The 18,570-nt window shown below is 48.5% G+C and overlaps 1 protein-coding gene across 1 annotated transcript; it reads right to left on the reverse strand.

Annotated features, from left to right (window-relative positions):
• Positions 1-2,096: 2,096 nt before the first annotated feature.
• On the reverse strand, positions 2,097-7,131 carry FPGT (fucose-1-phosphate guanylyltransferase). The gene is made up of 4 exons (XM_040073008.2): positions 7,062-7,131; positions 6,468-6,635; positions 5,540-5,632; positions 2,097-4,771 (listed from the first exon to the last, which is right to left on the reverse strand). The coding sequence occupies exons 1-4, from the start codon at positions 7,129-7,131 to the stop codon at positions 3,309-3,311; spliced, it is 1,794 nt and encodes a 597-aa protein (XP_039928942.1). The 3' UTR covers positions 2,097-3,308.
• Positions 7,132-18,570: the final 11,439 nt, after the last annotated feature.

Below are 18,570 nucleotides of genomic sequence, written 5' to 3' on the forward strand. Positions count from 1 at the left end.
TGACAAGGCACGAACATTGCTCTGCAGATCCAGCTGATCCTTGGAGCTTACTTCCTCTCGACAGCTCCCCGGATCCCTCTGGCACACATTCCTCTCAGCTGCTCGTTTTTATTTCAGCTGCCTTCCCTTGTGCTCTTTGTTAAGTGCCCAATTTCTCAGATTTCAGTTTCCTGCTCCAAAGGTCACTGAAATAACCCCTCTCAGGTTCCAGTATCACACAGACAGCAGGGCTAAACCTCTGCTGATCACGGCACGTGCTCAAGGCATTCAGGGAAATCACTGCAATCATGTTCATTATGAGCCCTATTATTGTACTACACAGCAAAACTAATTAAATAAAGAAAGATGACATGAAAAAAACCATTAGAAGCTCATCTTGAGTTTGTTTGAGATTGTACCAGCCCGAACTGCATTTCAGGATAGATGGAGCCAGTGATCTAGAGGACAAACGAACATTGCACCCATCTGGGAAATTCTGTGAGGATCAACCAAAATCCAACTCCAGGTTTCAGGAGATGATTCCTCCACAGAGGTCCTGTGTGCCTGGCACTCTCAGGACTGCATCCTTCATCATGCAGACTGCAGGAAAATCATGGGCCAGGATGCTCTGATGGTCTTGTTTCAAGAGCCTGGTACTGGAAACCAGCAACCCCAAATTACTGACCTCGCTGTGAAGTTTTACTGGGTGGCCTCACACAAGTTTCTCAGCTTGGGACACACTTATCCCAGCTGGCTGCATGAGAATATTGCTGTCATCTACATTAACAGCAGACTGTGGAATACAAAGAATACCCGGAGCTGTAAATGCAACACAGATAAAATACATACACGGATTGAATACATCAGCATTGGATTATTATTGTCAGGAAGGGTCTGGTCTGCAGGTTTTTGATTTTAATAAGATGTACTCACACTGTGACATGACCCTTGCTCTAAGGATGGCAATTTGTTATAGCCAAAAATGTACACACTTCGTAAATAGCTGCAATACAGAGAACTGTAGGATCAGAGAAGCACTTGGACTGAAAAAGCTCTCCCGGACCATCAAGTCCAACCACTCCCCCAAGGCCACACCAACCTCTGCCTCCAAGTGTCACATCCACGTGGCTTTTAAATCCCTCCATATGGGAAAATACTCAATATAGCTGTCTATAAATAAAACACATATTGTAATGTTCTTCATAACATTTCACATTAAACTTGATTGCAGTTTAAAAATGAAGAATGGCACACCACTTGATATTCCCATACCTGTGGAGTAAATCCATTAAACCTGCTGATGTTATCCAGGGCTAAAACTGACCAAAATCCGCCTTCTCAATTTGAGACAAAAATGTTCAGAGTAAGAGGAAAGCACTGGGTGACACACAGACTTAAAGCAGTGTAATGTTTCTTACCTGGTAAATCTATGCTTATTCCATTACAACAGATTCTTTTTTATTAAAACCTTTGCCTCAAGATCTGACCTGGGGGCTAGCTGTGCTAGTCCATGGCTAACACCAGGATGACACTCCTTTTTTTTTTTTATCCTGGAATTCACACTGCTCCCTAAACCACAGCAGCTGCTGCTGGCCCACCCTACCACAACCTTTCCCACAAGTTGTTCCGTCACCGCTTTTCCTCATCCTCTTTTCCCAATACTTATGTACCGGATACAAATCCACTTCCTATTTTTATCCAGTTTGCTTTCACGAATGAAATCAATACCTGGTGCTCAGGGAATTCAGAACAAATGCAATTGCAACAGTTAAAGTGGACAACCATGTTAAAAGGATGCATTTTGCTGTTACCAGGCACTCAGAGAACTCGCCTGGCAGCTCAGCAACCCTCAGGAAAGTCTGTGCCAAACAAAGTTTGGTCTCCAACTCAAAATGCAAAGTCTGTCAAACACGTTTCTCCTAAAATCTTTTGTATAGCAATAGATGAATAAATCATGCGCACAGAATGATATACAATGACTCCATGCTGTATTGACTACTTCCACTTTGTGATTTAAAGCGATTATCTTGGACTTGAGTGCTCCCAAACCTGCTGCTTCTGTTGTTTAACTAATACTTCATACTGATTTTTAGACTCAGAAATTTTTATTCCTTTGAAGTCAACTCCAGCAATTCCCAACCTCCACGTTTAGCTTCTTTGTATTTTTTCTTGGAAGGTTTATGAACAAAGAAGAAACCCAGTGCAGGTTAAAGAAGGGTGGGTAATGCCCTGGGGATGTTCCTCTGCTGCCTCGTAGGTGGCATAAAAAAGGTGCCATTTGGGAATTCAGTCAGCAGGGAGATAAACACTGTCATCATGAAACATTAAATAAAACATGAAAACCTGCAGAGACATTGAAGAGAAAATAATGCATCATGTTTACAGACAAATCACTCTGATACACTCCACAGCATACTCTCAAAAATAGAAGATTCGCCCCTTTGGAGCTGGATCTTGGGCATCTGGACTAGAAACAGGAGGACTTTGTTGTAAACTTCATTTGCAGAAGGGGAGAAGGGGAAGAGAGTTCCTCTGAAGACAGGTACTGCGGTGCCACTCACAGTGAACCTCTCTGGGGGCTGCTCCGCCCCGCAGGAGGATGAACCCCCAGAGCTGCTTCAGAGAAATACAAAATGCTGCTTTCTGCATGGCCACATCAGTCAACAGTCTCTGTTACCCACATCCAATCCGTGGGTAACAAAGAGCTGGCAGCCTCTTCATCACCCTGCCAGCTTCCAACAACTACCAGTAAAAAAAATAAATCAGTATGTCTTGTGGCAGGTGTTGAGCCCGGTACTATGAGTCACAAGGGGAAGAATAATCTCTGATGAAAACCAGGAAAGGACAAAAAATTTACAAAGTAAAAGAGAATAATTTATTAATGCCTAAGACAAGATGTCTTGAATTAAATGCACTTTAAATAATTTTACCTAACTGAAAATGTATTGTAAAATGGCACCATGAAAAGAGAGAAACATAAGTGGTTGTATTATTTCACATTGCTGGAGCTAATATTCTACCCTTTAAAAGCTTTTAAAGCAATTTTTAGCCAAATAGACAATTATTTTTTCTGCATCATATCATTACTGACAAAAACTACAAGACATAACATGCAACCCACAAAAAGTCACCAGTTAGTGTTTTCGGACCCGAAATATTTCCCTACTTTAATCAAAAGAACAGTTTATCTGCATTTGCTGCTTTACCAATGTTATGCTATTTCTTTATTTCTACTTCAATGAGATCAGAGAAGAGATCTGTGTACTTTTCCCTTAGGATTCTTACATGCTGGGAAGTAATCAATCCACAAATGAAAACAGGAGATTTGTTCAAGTACTGTTCATTCTAAAATCAGACTTCTCTTTTTGTCTTTGTAGGCAGATTTCATCATAAATTTGCTTCCTAAACTTCAGCATGTCTTTCACATCTTTGTAGGTGAGCATTTCTTCAACAGACAGAAGCTGAAAGCAGCTCAGTTGGAGAGCTGACCTGTGCTGCACCGAATTCAGCATGTCCAGTGACATCCTAACCGAGTCACTCAGGGTACGACAAACAGGGAAAATCCTTGCGGTCCACAGCCCCAAGCGTGAGTCCTCACTGGAGAAGAGCTGGTCCGAAGGCTCTATGCTCCAGAGGTCAAGGCATTCTGGTAAGCTGGCTCCAAAGAACTGGAGGGAGTGTATATCACACAGAGATTTCACGCTCTTTTTCAAGTCATCGCCCACCCCGAACACCATGGTGACATACTCCACCTGATCAGTAATTTTCACACTCACTGAACTCAGGAAGCAGTCTGAGGGAATGTCTACACTGAAATTTATGTAGGACCCACTAACAATGCAGCCTTTCCCTACCGAGACTTCAGGCCCAATCCTGGAGTACTCAATGACAGAGCCAGGCCCTACCGCACACCCGGGCTCCAGGACGCTCTGGATGATGCTCAACCCATCCGAGGTTTTGGCTGTGTCAGGGAAGATGCTGAAAGCCACAGGCTGCAAGTCAAGCTCAAATCTCAGCTTGCTCTCAGCAGTAAAATGAAACAGATACTCCTGAGTAGTCCCGATGTGGTAGAACTGGGAGTTGTTGAGGACTATGACATTTAGGGGGGTGCCCTGCAGGAGGGAGTACAGCTGCTGCCGCACTCCCACCAACCCTGAGTCCTCCCTGGAGACATTTCTTGTGTTTCTGGTGTAATCTGGAGTGGCACCAGGCCCCAGGGCCTGGAGAAAGTCACCATATGCATCTATTTCACAGCGAAGAGTGCCGATCTGCCTGTAGAACCCCAGCAGCTGCTTGGCAGTGCTGTGGTCAATGTAGAACACGCTGTCCGTGTACACACACTCCGAGGCCGTGCCCGAGTCTCCGCAGTTCCCAGGGGAGAGGAGCTGAGGGCAGTGCCCCCTCACACACACTGCACCACTCTGCTGCATGGTCTCCACGTCAGGCTTGTGCAGGAAACGACGGCAGGATCCGTATTCCAGTCCTCCTTTTCCTGAAAAACTGGCGGGATCTAACACAAACACCCCGTGCGTGGTGCCGACTGCCACGTCTGAGGGGTGAGCCAGCGCGGTAAACCCGGGTTTGTCGAAGGTGATGGTTTCTGTGACTGCAGTGCTGTACAGCTCGATGTCATCCGAACACGTGATGAGCACCCCTGGTTTCATGTGACGGGGGAAGTCGATGTACATGGCCAGCTTCAGCTCCAGCATCTGGTACACGGGATCCCCGAAGGGCAGGGCTGTGAAGATCTTGCCCAGGGCACTTGCATTTGGCAAACGCTGGCTGTAACCACCTGGAAAAAGACTTTTAGTTACGCAGAGACACTGTAAGTGAGCAAAAAACTAAACCGAGGCAGCTATTTCACAGTACACAAAGGCATTAAAAACCTGTCACCTTGGTCATAAACCAAACCCCAAAGCAGATCTGACCTTATGTCCAAAACCCAGCTCATATTAAAACTGTGATTGGCTTTGTTACCTTTTTGTTTCAGAGCTATCTGTCGCTGAAGTGACAAAAGCAAACAATACCAAATAATACTTTTTGCAATAACCCAGACAATACTTTTTGCTTGGAGGAGAACCCCCACATTCCTGATGGGAATTTTATGCCAGAGAAGAGTCAAAAAGGCAAACGTTTGCTCACAACACTTGTTATCACTTAGTTTCCTTCTCTTCTACAGAAATGATGTTCTTCCACATCTGGGAGAGGCCTGACTCAGTGGATAAGGCAAGTATTCAGGCTGCCCAGAGGTAAGAGGAGCCCAAGGTGCCCCAAGGAAGGGTTGTGTTCCTTAAATGGATGTTTCAAGGCAGAAACTTAAATCACACCTGTGAATCACATCTTTCTCACTGACTGAGCGACTTCAGCGCTGAGAAGAAATGCTGAAGTGACAGTAACAGCTTGTAAGCACCAACCTAATTTCAAACAATCAGACACATGGGTCACTTTTCTCAAGGAACTGTACTTTGGACCTCCAGCTCCTCTGCCATTTTATTCTTTTAAGCAAGAAAAAAAGAGAAAAGGTATTATTTTAAAGCAAAATACATAAAACTGAAGTTACCAGAATGGATTAGCAGCACAGTGAAGGAAGCCCACTGATCACCATACTGCTCCTCCAAGCACTGAAGAGCATGAAGAGTTGATCCACCATTTCCTAAAGAAGAAGTATTTTAGCACCTGTGAGAAGAGCTCCAGGAGCGCCTGTCCTGACAGCTGAGGCGCCCAGCCAGAGAGATGGGGCTGTCTTTCTACCGTATCATGGTTGATAAGATCACGCACAGAAGCTGATGGACAGTCCCTCTGGAAATCTGTGCTCTCTGAGGGGATTTCATCCTGAGCAGAGAGCTCCAGGGAAAACTCTGATTTCCCCTCCCAGTCACCTCTGCACACCCCCACCATTTGAAGCATTTAATCAATTATATAGGCCATAATTCAGCCACAAAAACCAGCTCCTGTAAGAAACAAGTCACATAAAAGCCTTCTAATGCATTCAAGGCAGTGTTCTGAAGTACTTCTGACATTTACCATATGGAAATAAGGAATATTTGGGATCTGAGGAAATGGTTTGGGAACTTTTATGGGCTCCTACAACGTAAAACTGCCAGATTCCCAAGAATTAGCCTCTGAACATTACTCTACACTGCTGATAATATTGAGATTACTTACTCTGTACATCAAACCGAACAGGAATTAAGAATTACAAGACGGTATTATGAGCAGTGAGACCAGTTTTACACCACCATTGGGCAGCGTACTAAAACATAACCAAACTGCTTAAACGAGCAGCTCAAGGTAAGCACGAATACCTAACGCACGGGTTAGCGCTGTCCCATACCCACAGGACACGCTCTCAGGAGCGGCGCCGCTCGTTCTGCAGTCCCTCCCCGGCCCCTCGCTGCTCCCGGCGCCGTCCCCGCACCGAGCGCTGCCCGGATCCGAGCGCGGCCCGGCCGGGGCAGGGACCCCCCGAGCCCCGCAGCCGCACGCACCGATCCTGGGCCCCGGCGGGTCGGCGCACACCAGGTACCGGACAGCCGCGGGCAGCTGCCCCCGCCGCAGCTTCTCCGCCAGCTGCTCCCGGAACGCGTCCGCCTGCGCCGCGTCCGCCGCCGTCAGCACCACCGCGTCCCACAGCTCGCCGGGCCGGGCGGCCGCGCCTGCGGGGAGAGGATCCGCTCAGCCCTGGGGGGAGAGGCTCCGCTGAGCCCTGCCGGACACGGCCTGGCACCGCTGAGCCCCGGCTCTGCCCGGCCCCGCTCAGCCCTGCCGGACACGGCCTGGCACCGCTCAGCCCTGCCGGACACGGCCCGGCCCCGCTCAGCCCTGCCGGACACGGCCCGGCCCCGCTCAGCCCTGCCGGACACGGCCCGGCCCCGCTCAGCCCTGCCGGACACGGCCCGGCCCCGCTCAGCCCTGCCGGACACGGCCCGGCCCCGCTCAGCCCCGGCTCTGCCCGGCCCCGCTCAGCCCTGCCGGACACGGCCTGGCACCGCTGAGCCCCGCCCCGGCCCCGCTCAGCCCCGGCCCCGCTCAACCCCGGCCCCGCTCAGCCCCGGCCCCGCTCAGCCCCGGCCCCGCCGCACCTCGCAGCTCGGCGAAGCGCGCCAGCCGCCGGGCCGTGTCTCGCCGCCGCGCCGCGCTGCGCTCCCCCATGGCCGGGAGAGCGGCGGGGCCCCACCGCGGCCCGGAAGCGCCGGCGGGGCGGGGGCGGAGCGGAGCCCTCGGGACCGCCCGGCCGGGCGGGGCGGGGAAGGATCTGCCGGGCTCCGGGCGGGGCGGGGAAGGATCTGCCGGGCTCCGGGCGGGGCCGGGAAGGATCTGCCGGGCTCCGGGCGGGGCCGGGAAGGATCTGCCGGGCTCCGGGCGGGGCGGGGAAGGATCTGCCGGGCTCCGGGCGGGGCCGGGAAGGATCTGCCGGGCTCCGGGCGGGGCGGGGAAGGATCTGCCGGGCTCCGGGCGCAGCTCGGGGACACCTCCGTGCACCCACCGGGGGTGGAGGCGGGTGCCCGGTTTGTAAATCCGGTGAGGAACAGGGTCCGAATCGCACCTGAGCTGGCCCGTTCACGCCTGCCCACCGTCTCCCGCCCTGCTGGGGCCGCTCCCGGCTCACCCCCAGCGCTCGGGGCGCTCCGGGAGCTGGGGAGCGGAACCCACCAGCGCTCAGTGCAGGCTGCTATTGCGCCTGTTTGCTCTGAGAGCGACCGGCAGGAGTGGCACAGCTCAAGGTTTTCCCAGCTGAAGGTTTTCCCTCTGCGGTTCCTTGCCTCGGATATTGTGTGTTTTGATCTGCGGGTTCCGTTTGTATTCAGAGTCTGCTGGGATTACAGATAACAAATGCAATCAGAGGGGAATGAAAGAAGGCTTTGTCGTGATAAGATCTCATTATACACAAATATTACTATAAAAAGTAGCTGTAAAAGCACAGTAGGAGCTACTGAGGAAAAAGAAAAAAGAATTTATGAAGTTAAAAAAATGTACGATAAATCCATAGTTTTTCATGATTGTAAACCACTGACAGAGAAGATTAAAGAAAAAAAAAAAGGTAAATGCTTCACTGCGCCTTCTCAGTGTGAGGCTGTGATGCAGGCGATAACAGTCCTCATCAGAGCAGCGCACACCACAAAGATCCGTTTGATCCTTCCTTGTGCTCTCCACTCGCTCCAGTAAGGACGATGGTGTGTTCTGTTGGAACTACACCTCTGCTCTTTTGTGCTGGGTTTTCATCGCTGACAGCAATGCTGCCCAGTAGTCCTGGCTTTCCTGGGAATCTTTTTTTTCTGCTCAGAGCCCAGATTCTCCAGGCCCCGCATATTTGTGGCCCCTTGCCGGGCAGTGCATTATCTCTGCTGCAGTATCTCAGCAGTATCTGCAGCATCGCTGTCATTCTCGCACTGGGGAGCTGGAGCCAGCATCCCCGGGATGTTCCCTGCTCCATGTGCTGGCAGTGCACGTCCCTGCACAGCCCCCACAGCGCTGGCACCGCGCTTGTGTGGTGATTACAAAGGACACAGTCCAAGCTAAATTCATCATTAAACAGGAAACCCTTCACTCGCTGCCGTGCTAGAACAATGCAGTAATAAAACAAGCACAGGCATTTGTTTCTGAGCACACTTATTCCATTAAATTCCACCAAACTGTGTCAGGAAGAAGTTTCCCACGCCTGTGGTGTGAGCAGCAGTGACCTGTGCTACCAGTGGAAGAGCCTGAGTCCCTCCAATACCTCAGATGGAAAATGCTCAAGCTCTGAATATTTATGGAAGTGCTGAGATTTGATGTCATTTTTACAATCTAAGCTCTTGCAGAGGCACAATGAGAAACTACTTGTTCTCAGCAGTGATGGACCTGTAACTCCCAACCCGCTGCTCAGCTTTGCCTGGCTTAAATAGCAACAAAAAACAACTGCTAAAGCCTCTGATTTAGCTCAGATTTCCTATAATCCCACCCAGAACAGTAAATACCTGGTATTTCAAGGCGAATTAAATGCCTTGGTAAGTGCTGTCAATCTGTGCTCTCACTGGTCCTTTTTCTTAGAACTAGATTTTAAATGCTGCATAAAAATGGGAGGAAATGCCGACATGGTTCAGGTGGCAAAAATAAACAGGTGTGCTGCTAGGTTGTGTCACGCAGGAAGAATTTCCTCGCTGAAAGGGAGCTCAGGCACTAGAACTGCCCAGGGGGATTTGGAGCTCCCATCCCTGGAGGTCCAGGGCAGGGCTGGAGGTGGCACTGAGGGCCCTGGGCTGGGGACAAGGTGGGGTCCAGCTGGACTCGGTGATCCTGGAGGTGTTTTCCAGCCTCTCTGATGCTGTGACTGCGTGCCCAGGACGTGCAGAGCGTGGCCCTGCTCTGTTCCCACGGAGGAGTTCTGCCCTCCCCTCTATCCCCACGCCTGGCACAGCCGTTGTTCCTGGCTGCCAACGCTCGTTAGTGCTGTCTCTACTTGATTAGTTTTCCTGTTCTCACACATGCAGTTACTTATGGTTTGGGTTTATTTTTGCATAAATTATCTCTGTAACTGTGTCGCAGTGGAAATGTCCCCACTGCATGCTTGTGGCTGGGTCAGCTCATGGGAAAATGACTTACATGTATTGTCATTTGTATATTAGTGTATATTAGTATATACATTGTTACACTGGCCGTGTTATTAAAAAAAGGGGATACAATTCAGAACATTTGCCTGTTAATAACCTTTCGCTCCCTAAAATTAGTCTTTCTGGGTAGAAGTAATTATTTTTTTAACAATGCATAATTTGGTGAAAAAGCTTTCACAAAAATAGAGATGAAACATTTTGTAAACATTTTATTAAAGTCATATGTAAGAAAAACATTAAGTATTTTTCAGGCACATCAGTTGTGTCTGTGCTGGGCTTAGTTATCTGTCAAAGGTAATATCTGCAATTTATTGGAGACAAAGCAATTGAAATGTTCAGCAGAAGATGAATGATCTTTTTAGCTGGAGTATAGAGTCCATAATTACAGTGGGAAACAGATTAGGAAAAACAGCATTCCATCATTTCTCCCGTTTGACATTTGTAGAAGTTAAGGGTATTTATTTAATATTTAAACAGCCCATCTCAGGAATGTTTTCAATGTTTGATGTGGTTGAGCATTTCCCTGACACCCCTCATCATTCACCCAGATTATTTTTGTAGGCATACACACAATATTTTAAGATTCTGTCTTTTTATCTGCTGTGTATTTGTACCCGGACAGTTTGTTAAACTGCTAATGAGTCCCAGGGGGCAGTATGTTTGAATTAAACAGACATTGATACCTGCTTGAAATAAATTTTAGATGCCCAGAAGAAAAGTCTCTCTCTCTATATGTAAACAGTCTGAAGCTGAGCTGTGCTGTCCTATTATGGGTGGGTGTTGGGTTTCCTTCCCCCTCCCTCGGCGTGGGCAAGCTGGCACCTTCCTGGCACTGCAGGGCTGCTGGAGCACCGTGCCCAGCTTTGGGATCCCCAGCACAGGACGTGGAGCTGCTGGAAGAGCCCGGGGAAGGCCCTGGAGATGCTCCAACGCTCCCCTCTGGAGCCAGGCTGGGAGAGCTGGGGGTGCTCACCTGGAGAGGAGAAGGATCCAGGGAGAGCTCCGAGCCCCTGGCAGCCTCTGAAGGAGCTTAGGAAAAGGGAGAGAGTGACTTTTTACATGGCAGATAGTGATAGGACAAGGGGGAAATGGTTTTAAATTAGAGAGGAGAGATTTAGATTGGAGATTAGGGACAAATTGTTCCCTGGCAGGGTGCGAGGCCCTGGCATAGGGTGCCCAGAGCAGCTGTGGCTGCCCCTGGATCCCTGGCAGTGCCCAGGGCCAGGTTGGACACTGGGGCTGGAGCAGCCTGGGGCAGTGGGAGGTGTCCCTGCCTTGGCAGGGGTGGGATGAGCTTTACGGTCCTCCCCAACCCAAACCTGTCTGTGATTCTGTGAGCTGTTGGGAAGTAAAATCGATCTCCACCCTCTCAAGGTTTTTTGAGAAAAACGCTTAACCATTGGTCTAGGTTATACTGTCCAGGAGATGGCACCATACATTCAGGCTTCTTTTACAAAACAAACCCAACCCCAACTACAGTAAAATATTCAAAAAGTGTGGAGGAAATGTTTGCAGAAGCCCAGTGTATCATCCTTACAGTCTTGTGCACAAGTTTCTATATTTGATATTAGCTATTACTCCTAGTGTAAATCATTCTTTGAGAAATGTCTGGTGAGAAGCAGAGTGGAGGAGTTCAGCAGAAGGACTCCAGTGGAGTGTTCAGTGAGCGGGAGAAAGTCTCTGTTTCTGACTGTAGTGTGTTTTTTGGGCCTGAGACACAAAAGAACAAGACAGGGGTGTGGGGCTGGTTTGTTCCTACGGGAACATAAGGTCCTGTAACCCAGGCTTTACTCTAAAAGTGATGGTACTTTTAGTTGGATTGATAGGATTGCATCCAAGTTCCCTGATGGCAAATGCACCGGAGAAATGTTTAGAGGTGTTTTTTTAAATTTGTTTGTTTGTTTGTTTGTTTGTTTCTCCCTCGTTTGTTAGTTTTGAAGTGTTTGGGGTTGTTCTTTGCTGTTTAAGCCCCCTGAGGGTCTCCCCTTGGGTCGCCATGGCCAGGGTGGTGGCCTCATGCTGGGTTCAGCTGGGCTCAGCCCCAGGGCTCCCCTGGCCCCACCTGGGGGGACATGAGCAGGGCTGACTCCTGCAGCCCCCGAGGTCTGACCTGGCAGCTTTGTACTTGTATGGGAAGGAGGGGTTCGTAGCAGAAACTGGTTTTGCATTCTCCGGGTGTGCTCCCTGAACAGTGATGCTGATGCAGGCAGACAGGAATGATTATTTTGTACTTCTCCTGGCAGCAATATCAATATTCTCATCTTCTGTTCATTCCCAGCACTTTCCCTTTTCAATACTGCAGTTTTTTTCCTTTAGTACATCGCTTTTGTTCCTGTTGCACTTATTTGTTATAAATATATTATTGTCTATTGTCTAAATATACTATTGGTTGCACAAATGTCTTTTGGGAATTTTTTCTTCAAAGGCAGGGAAGGAAAGAGGGAAAGAAGGGAGGTTTTCTTCTGCTTTTGGGACTGGTCAGTGCTCCTGGCCAGCCAGGGGGACAACTCCACTGGAGCCTGTGTGCCATGTCCTGTGTGGGACAGATATGCCTGGGGCTCGCTGAGCTCTTCTGGAGCAATTTCTCAAATGCATTAGGCACAAACTGTCTTTCTTTCTTTCAGAGTCAGGCATGTGTGTCTCATTTTAATTATGTTTTTTCCCCTCTAACCCACTTTTGTTCAAGTTGTTGCCATGGGCAGTTGTGACAATGTTCTCCTTCCGTTGCTATTATATAGAGAGGATCTGCTATAATTATTGCTTAAACTGAGTTTTTAATAATTGGAAATGGTAGAACATATATTGACCAAAGGTGCTGGTTTTGGGCCAGGCTGAAATGTGCTTCCGTGTCCTGCTCCTCCTGCCATCAGGGGTGTGCAGGGCAGGCACAAGGCAAAGGGCATTTCAAACTTTTTGCTATATTTCCCAACTATCTGAAAAACAATTAATCTTGACTCTTGTGTGACCAACAGAGGAGATGGGTCAGGTCTGTGTCAGTGGGCAGACATGCGGGTTCCACAGCGTCTGCTCTTCCCTTTAAAAGTAGAAAAAAATGGAGAGAATTACAAATAATTTTCTCTTTTTCCATCCATGTCTTTAATGAAAGCCTAACAAAGCTGTGTCAAAAATGAGTAAGTAACTCTTAGACGTATAATTAAACCTCCCAGTGTAATCTGGGGCACTGCAAGATCAAATGAACCATGAGTTTCCCTTCTGGATATATGACCTCACTGAAAACTCAATATTTTTACCAAGAAAGACTGAAAGATGTGGAGTTTTGAAGAACAGACTACAAAGTTACAGACTACATAGCTGCCTAATATTGCCTCTGGAAGGAGAAAAAATCTAGAAAGAGCTGTTGTTGGTTGTATGGGCATCCAGAAGTCAGAGGAGCTGAAGGGTACAGGACAACTTCAGTGTTGTGTTGCTGTTCTGAGACCCTTGTTTACAAGTTCATCACCAGGATATAATCCTGAAATCATTTATGGTTAGTAAAAAGATGAAGAACGTTATCAATTACATTTTAGATGCAAAAAAAGTCTGCTTTTTTTTTTATTATTATTTGCCTTTTTTTTTTTTGTCTTTATCACATCCTTAAAGGAAGAAGAAAAAGACATGAGGAGCCTTTGGCAGCCAGGGAAGGAAGTGAGGCTCCCGGAAGACTTTTTAATGTGGCTCTAAAGAGATTCCAGACACTGCAAATGAGCAAAGCACTTTCTAAAGCACAGAGAAAAATAAATATTTTTAAAGGACTTCAGCATATTTAACATAAAACTTGTTGATTTATACAAGTCTAATTATTACAATCATTAAAAGATCATGATTATCATGGAAAGGTTATTACCAGAAATGAAATGCTAAAACCAAATGATATATATTGAATAGGATCATACATATTTCACAGAACGTATTATACTGTGAAATAAGTTGTCATGTAGCCATAGCAATGACTTTTATGTTACCCTTTTTGATGCCTTAATGCACGGCTCTGCATGTTTTAGTGTCAAGCCTCTGAACATGCCCAGCACTCAAAAGCTCCCGCTGAGAGTGAATGTAAAGTGGTAATTGTGTATCTAACGGGTCACATCGAGGGATAAATGGTGTTTGTGGGCAAGGCCACGTCCCTGGGAGCCAGAGGTGTTGGACAGGGGGTGGAGGTGTTGGACGGGTGTTGGACAGGGGCTGGAGGTGTTGGACAGGAGCTGGAGGTGTTGAAGGGGAGCTGGAGGTGTTGGACAGGAGCTGGAGGTGTTGGACAGGAGCTGGAGGTGCTGAGCAGGGGCTGGAGGTGTTGGACAGGAGCTGGAGGTGTTGGACAGGATCTGGAGGTGCTGAGCAGGGGCTGGAGGTGTTGGACAGGAGCTGGAGGTGCTGGACAGGAGCTGGAGGTGCTGAGCAGGGGCTGGAGGTGTTGGACAGGGGCTGGAGGTGTTGGACAGGAGCTGGAGGTGTTGGACAGGATCTGGAGGTGCTGAGCAGGGGCTGGAGGTGTTGGACAGGAGTTGGAGGTGTTGGACAGGAGCTGGAGGTGTTGGACAGGATCTGGAGGTGCTGAGCAGGGGCTGGAGGTGTTGGACAGGAGCTGGAGGTGTTGGACAGGGGCTGGAGGTGCTGAGCAGGGGCTGGAGGTGTTGGACAGGATCTGGAGGTGTTGCAGGGGAGCTGGAGGTCATGCACATGCCCAGATCTCACAAACTACAGGAAAATTTATCTGTTAGACTGAGATTGTCTGCTCTTCTAAGCGCCCATATGCCTTCTACATGTCCTTAATTAAGAAAGATTTCAGAGTACAATTAAAACACCAAGGCCAATATTGACTCCCCAGTTAAATTCAAGGTCAGGGGAGGTATGAATGGGTTTGTTTCAGGCAGTGGGGCCCCTCCTGATGATGTTTGCTCTGAACAGGACATCTGTCTGTAACAAATCTTTATTTAAAAAATAAAAAAAAAGAGGATTCTGGAATTTATTTGTGCATTTAAAGTTTAAAGTTCATAATATTTTATAGATAAACCCTTCCTCTCTCATATTATGTCTGTCTACTTCTATTTTGAGTGTTTTCTTTGATTTCTCTGTCAAAGTGCTGATGGGTACATCACAGCTGATAAGATCCAACTGGGATTAAAATGACTTCAGGTTTGTGCTAGAAAAGAGAACAGTTTCTACATATCAGACCTCATAAAAGCAGAAGTTACGGATGCGTGGTGGGTGCTGAACTCTCATTTACCCTCTCATCAGATCAAATGGGACGGGAGCTGGTCTTGGTCCAGATGCTGCAAAGGCCATTGTAATCTTTTATTGCAGCTGCTTCAGTGAGGAGTCAGAGATGGAGTCACCCATGTGAAATCCTTGCTGACAGTGTGGAATTCCTTGGGAGCAGCCTCTCCTGGTCACACCAGCTGTTTGCTGCCGTCTGGACTCTCCCCATTTGTACTGGCAGGGGCTGGTGCTGGGGTCCTGTGGCTGCAGCTGGTGGGGACACCTGCAGGTGTGAGGAGATGGGGCTCCCAGAGGCAGCTGCCACCCAAACCCACCCTGGAAATTCCACGTGTCTGGCCCGGGAGACAGCTCAGAAAGCACAAGGTGCCAAGAAAAGCTGTGGCTGCCCCTGGCTCCCCAGCACTGCCCAAGGCCAGGTTGGACACTGGGGCTTGGAGCAGCCTGGGATGGTGGAAGGTGGCTCTGCCACGGCAGGGGGTGAAACTGGATGAACTTCAGGGCCCCTTTCAACCCAAGCCAGTGATTCTATATTTCTGTATGTGTTTGTCATTTAAATAAGCAGTGTAGAAGAACACCTCGGGTTGTGTCCTCATTCTTCGGGGGGACATTAATTAACGTGTTTGAGGCCAGAGTTTATGTCCTCACCCTTATGCAGGCTTTGTGCTGTGGTAGGTGAGGCAGTGTTCCACCCTGCAGCGGCCGTGGTGCCTGCTCGCACCTGAACAGCCCCCCCTGAGGGGGCAGCCCTGCAGTCATGCCATCAGGGTGCCTCACACCACCTCCAAGGCAGTGACATTGCAGTCACTCAGAAATCACACGGATGTGGTGGAGGGTGGCATTCTTGTCGTCTGGACACAATGGTGACATCAGCATCTCATTATCTTGTAGTTAATTTAACAGCACCAGTCACATCCTGTAGATCACATATTGTACTGCCTTGATGAGGTGAATCTCCTGGGGACACTAAATGAGTTTGGATCACCAACAGTTCAGGTGATCAAGGAGGCATTCCATGGATCCAATAAGTGTGGCAGTGCTGAGCTGTCTGTGCAATGGCGGTTTGCTGCTGAGGCCTGGGTATACAGGGATGCTGTGGTGAAAATGGGTGGAAAAGAAGAGCTTGGGCAGGAAAACCAGACAGGAATAGTTACACCAGGTGCCTGCGGGACGTGACAGCAGCCCTGAGAAGCAGGCGTGAGGAGCAGCACCACAGACCCCGACTTTGCTGGGAGGACAAACCTGGTCATTCACACAGCGCAATTGCAGCTGACCTGACTTGAATCGGATCAGCTTCTTCCAATGGTTGGGGCCTGCCTAATTCCTCGTTAGCCCGGGCTGCAGCCAGGGCTATCACAGAGTTTTTGTGCCAGTTGGTGAAAAGCAGCCTGGTGAAGCAGGGGACAGGGTGATAATCGCTGTCATGGCTGGAGACTGATGGTCTCATCCAGACACGTGAGACAGCGCTGAGGCTGCCCAAGTAACCCGAGACACAGCGGGTGAAGCGCTGCACACATCCCAAGGCGAGCGAGGAACGATCTCTGTTAAATGGACAGCTTGGGGATGCAGCCCCGAGGTCGCTGCCCCTCGGAGAGGCGCCCGTTGTGTCCCAGGGGTGAGCGTCAGCGAGGCACCGAGCTCCTCTGGAGCGCGCACACGCTGCTTCTCTGCCTAATGAGCACTTCAGAACGAGCACGGCGAGCCTGGCTCCTGGGAGTCCAGCCACAGGCATGTTTTCCTCTATTTAATTAGGTAACAGTCAACATATTTCAGAAATAATGTCTCTCTCTCAAGAACCATTTGCTGTAGGTGTCTAGTTTTCTGTTTCTCAATTACCCCTTTTTCAGAAAGCATTTCTGTTTTTGATTGATCCTCAGTTGTTATTAATGCGTTCCTGGCTGTATTATCCAGAAATGAGAACTATAAATTCATATCTCTGGGTGTAATCACACCTTTATTACAGTCCATCACAGAACACACAACAAAAAATGGATGCAGCTTTACATTGCTGTATTATTCAAATGAGTTCTGATTTTTTTTTTTTTTTTTTTTTTTTTTTAATTCTATGGGTATCCTGGTTTGGGGATAGTTTTATGCATGTTTATTGTAATCACACCTAAACATCACTCTCTTGCTTAGCATTTGAGGTCACTTAAGGTAATTGCAAAATTTTGTTTTAATGACATGCATGGTTACTAATGAACTGCATTGGCCACCCAGAGCAGTTGTTCTCATGTTATCAGTCACTGCTTAGATATTCACAAGGGAAATCTTGCTGTCTTGCACAGAGACAGAGAAACAAACATTAAACTTAATTGTATGACCAAGCAACAGAGTAATAATCTTTATATGACAGTTAATGCTTTCACTACTTCTCAATTCACTTATGTTACTCCTTGAAAAGTGAAGTGTTGAACAAATACGTAGATCTTTCTCTTCTACATATGTAAACACAGAGTGTGATTGAGTAAGTCTACTGAAAATTTTGATTTTATATGTATTGTTCTACTAAGCCACGATGCCATCTCTGTGGCTCGTTAAATGGATGCCCCCTTCAAATTTAGGAAAAAGTTTTCATGTATTTTGTGAGGGCTGTGTTCCAGCTGAGCCCATGTCAGGCTGCGGCAGCTCCTGGAGCACATTGCTGCTCGGAGCACCCTCAGGAGCTCACCCACAGCTGGGACCCTGTGTGGTGCTCTGGTCTGGCAGGATTCCTGCACACCTGAGCAATGTCGTGTGTGCCAGCTGTGTTTCACACGTCCAGAATTGGTTATGTCTCTCAGCTCCCTCCTGACTGCTTCCCCTGAGGGCACTTTATGAAACACCTGCTTAAATCTTTGGAAGAACGAAGTCTAAAAGGGAATCAAGGAACAGCATGAAAGTCACAGAGTCAGATTGAAATTCTGGTGCTGCTTCAATGAATTCGATGCTTCGATGAACATTTGTTTTCTGTATGACCAAGCTGTAGTGGCCATTCCAAAGGAGTGTGGTCAAAGAGCTGCTGAGGTGAGATGTGTTTAATTTCTGCAGCTGATCACGAAGCCAGCCCGGGGCTGACCTGTCCGTGTGGGCCCCCAGCGGCGGGCAGGGGCTGCCTGGTGAGCCTGGTACCCAGAGGTGTGTGTGAGCATGCTGTGGCTGCAGGGCGGGGGCACTGGGATCCTTCAGTGCAGCCCTGCTTCTCGCTGGGGAAACAGCACAGAGCGCCTGAGAGCTCCTCTTTGATCCCTGGGAAGAAATCAGGTGTGGCCATAGTTTCTACCAGCCGTTGGGGTATGTGAGGCTGGCAGAGGCAAACACAAACAGAATCTCTGTGCACAGTGGGGACAGCGGCCACGCTGAGCCTCACTGCGTGCTGGCATCAGGAGAGCTGAACCAAAACTTTCACCCTTTATTAATCCCAGGAGTTAATTTGTCCCCTGCAGTGGCACTGGAGATGTACAGCACGGTGCACGCCGGCTTCCCTCCCATTCAGTAACCCTTGCTGTGCTCCTCTACTTCAGCTCTGAAACCAAAACTCCTCAGCAGCCTCCGGCTTCAGCTTATATTTATATGACTGCAGTGCTGGCAATAAAGCTTTCGTGTGGAGCAAGGAGGAGGTGAACATTTAAACAGGTTAAGTGGCCCAGTAATTGAACCTGCTAACAAATGGGGGGAAGCCCTCTTTGTGATAATTTCTTTGCTTTGCATAATGCGTGAGTCTAAAGCAAACAGGGTTTTCCGCGGGCTGCTGATGTGTGTGCGCTCCATGTGCCGCGTTAATAATGCACATGCAAATTGAGTAATC

This window comes from Hirundo rustica, chromosome 9 (assembly GCF_015227805.2).
Source record: "Hirundo rustica isolate bHirRus1 chromosome 9, bHirRus1.pri.v3, whole genome shotgun sequence".
NCBI lineage: Eukaryota > Metazoa > Chordata > Aves > Passeriformes > Hirundinidae > Hirundo > Hirundo rustica.

Coding starts and splice junctions, on each gene's coding strand:
- FPGT (XM_040073008.2), bottom strand. CDS start 7,131: ATGGGGGAGCGCAGCGCGGCGCGGCGGCGAGACACGGCCCGGCGGCTG. Junction 6,636..7,061: donor GCGCTTCGCCGAGCTGCGAG/GTGCGGCGGGGC, acceptor CTCTCCCCGCAG/GCGCGGCCGCCCGGCCCGGC. Junction 4,772..5,539: donor TGTGCTGCTAATCCATTCTG/GTAACTTCAGTT, acceptor GTCTTTTTCCAG/GTGGTTACAGCCAGCGTTTG.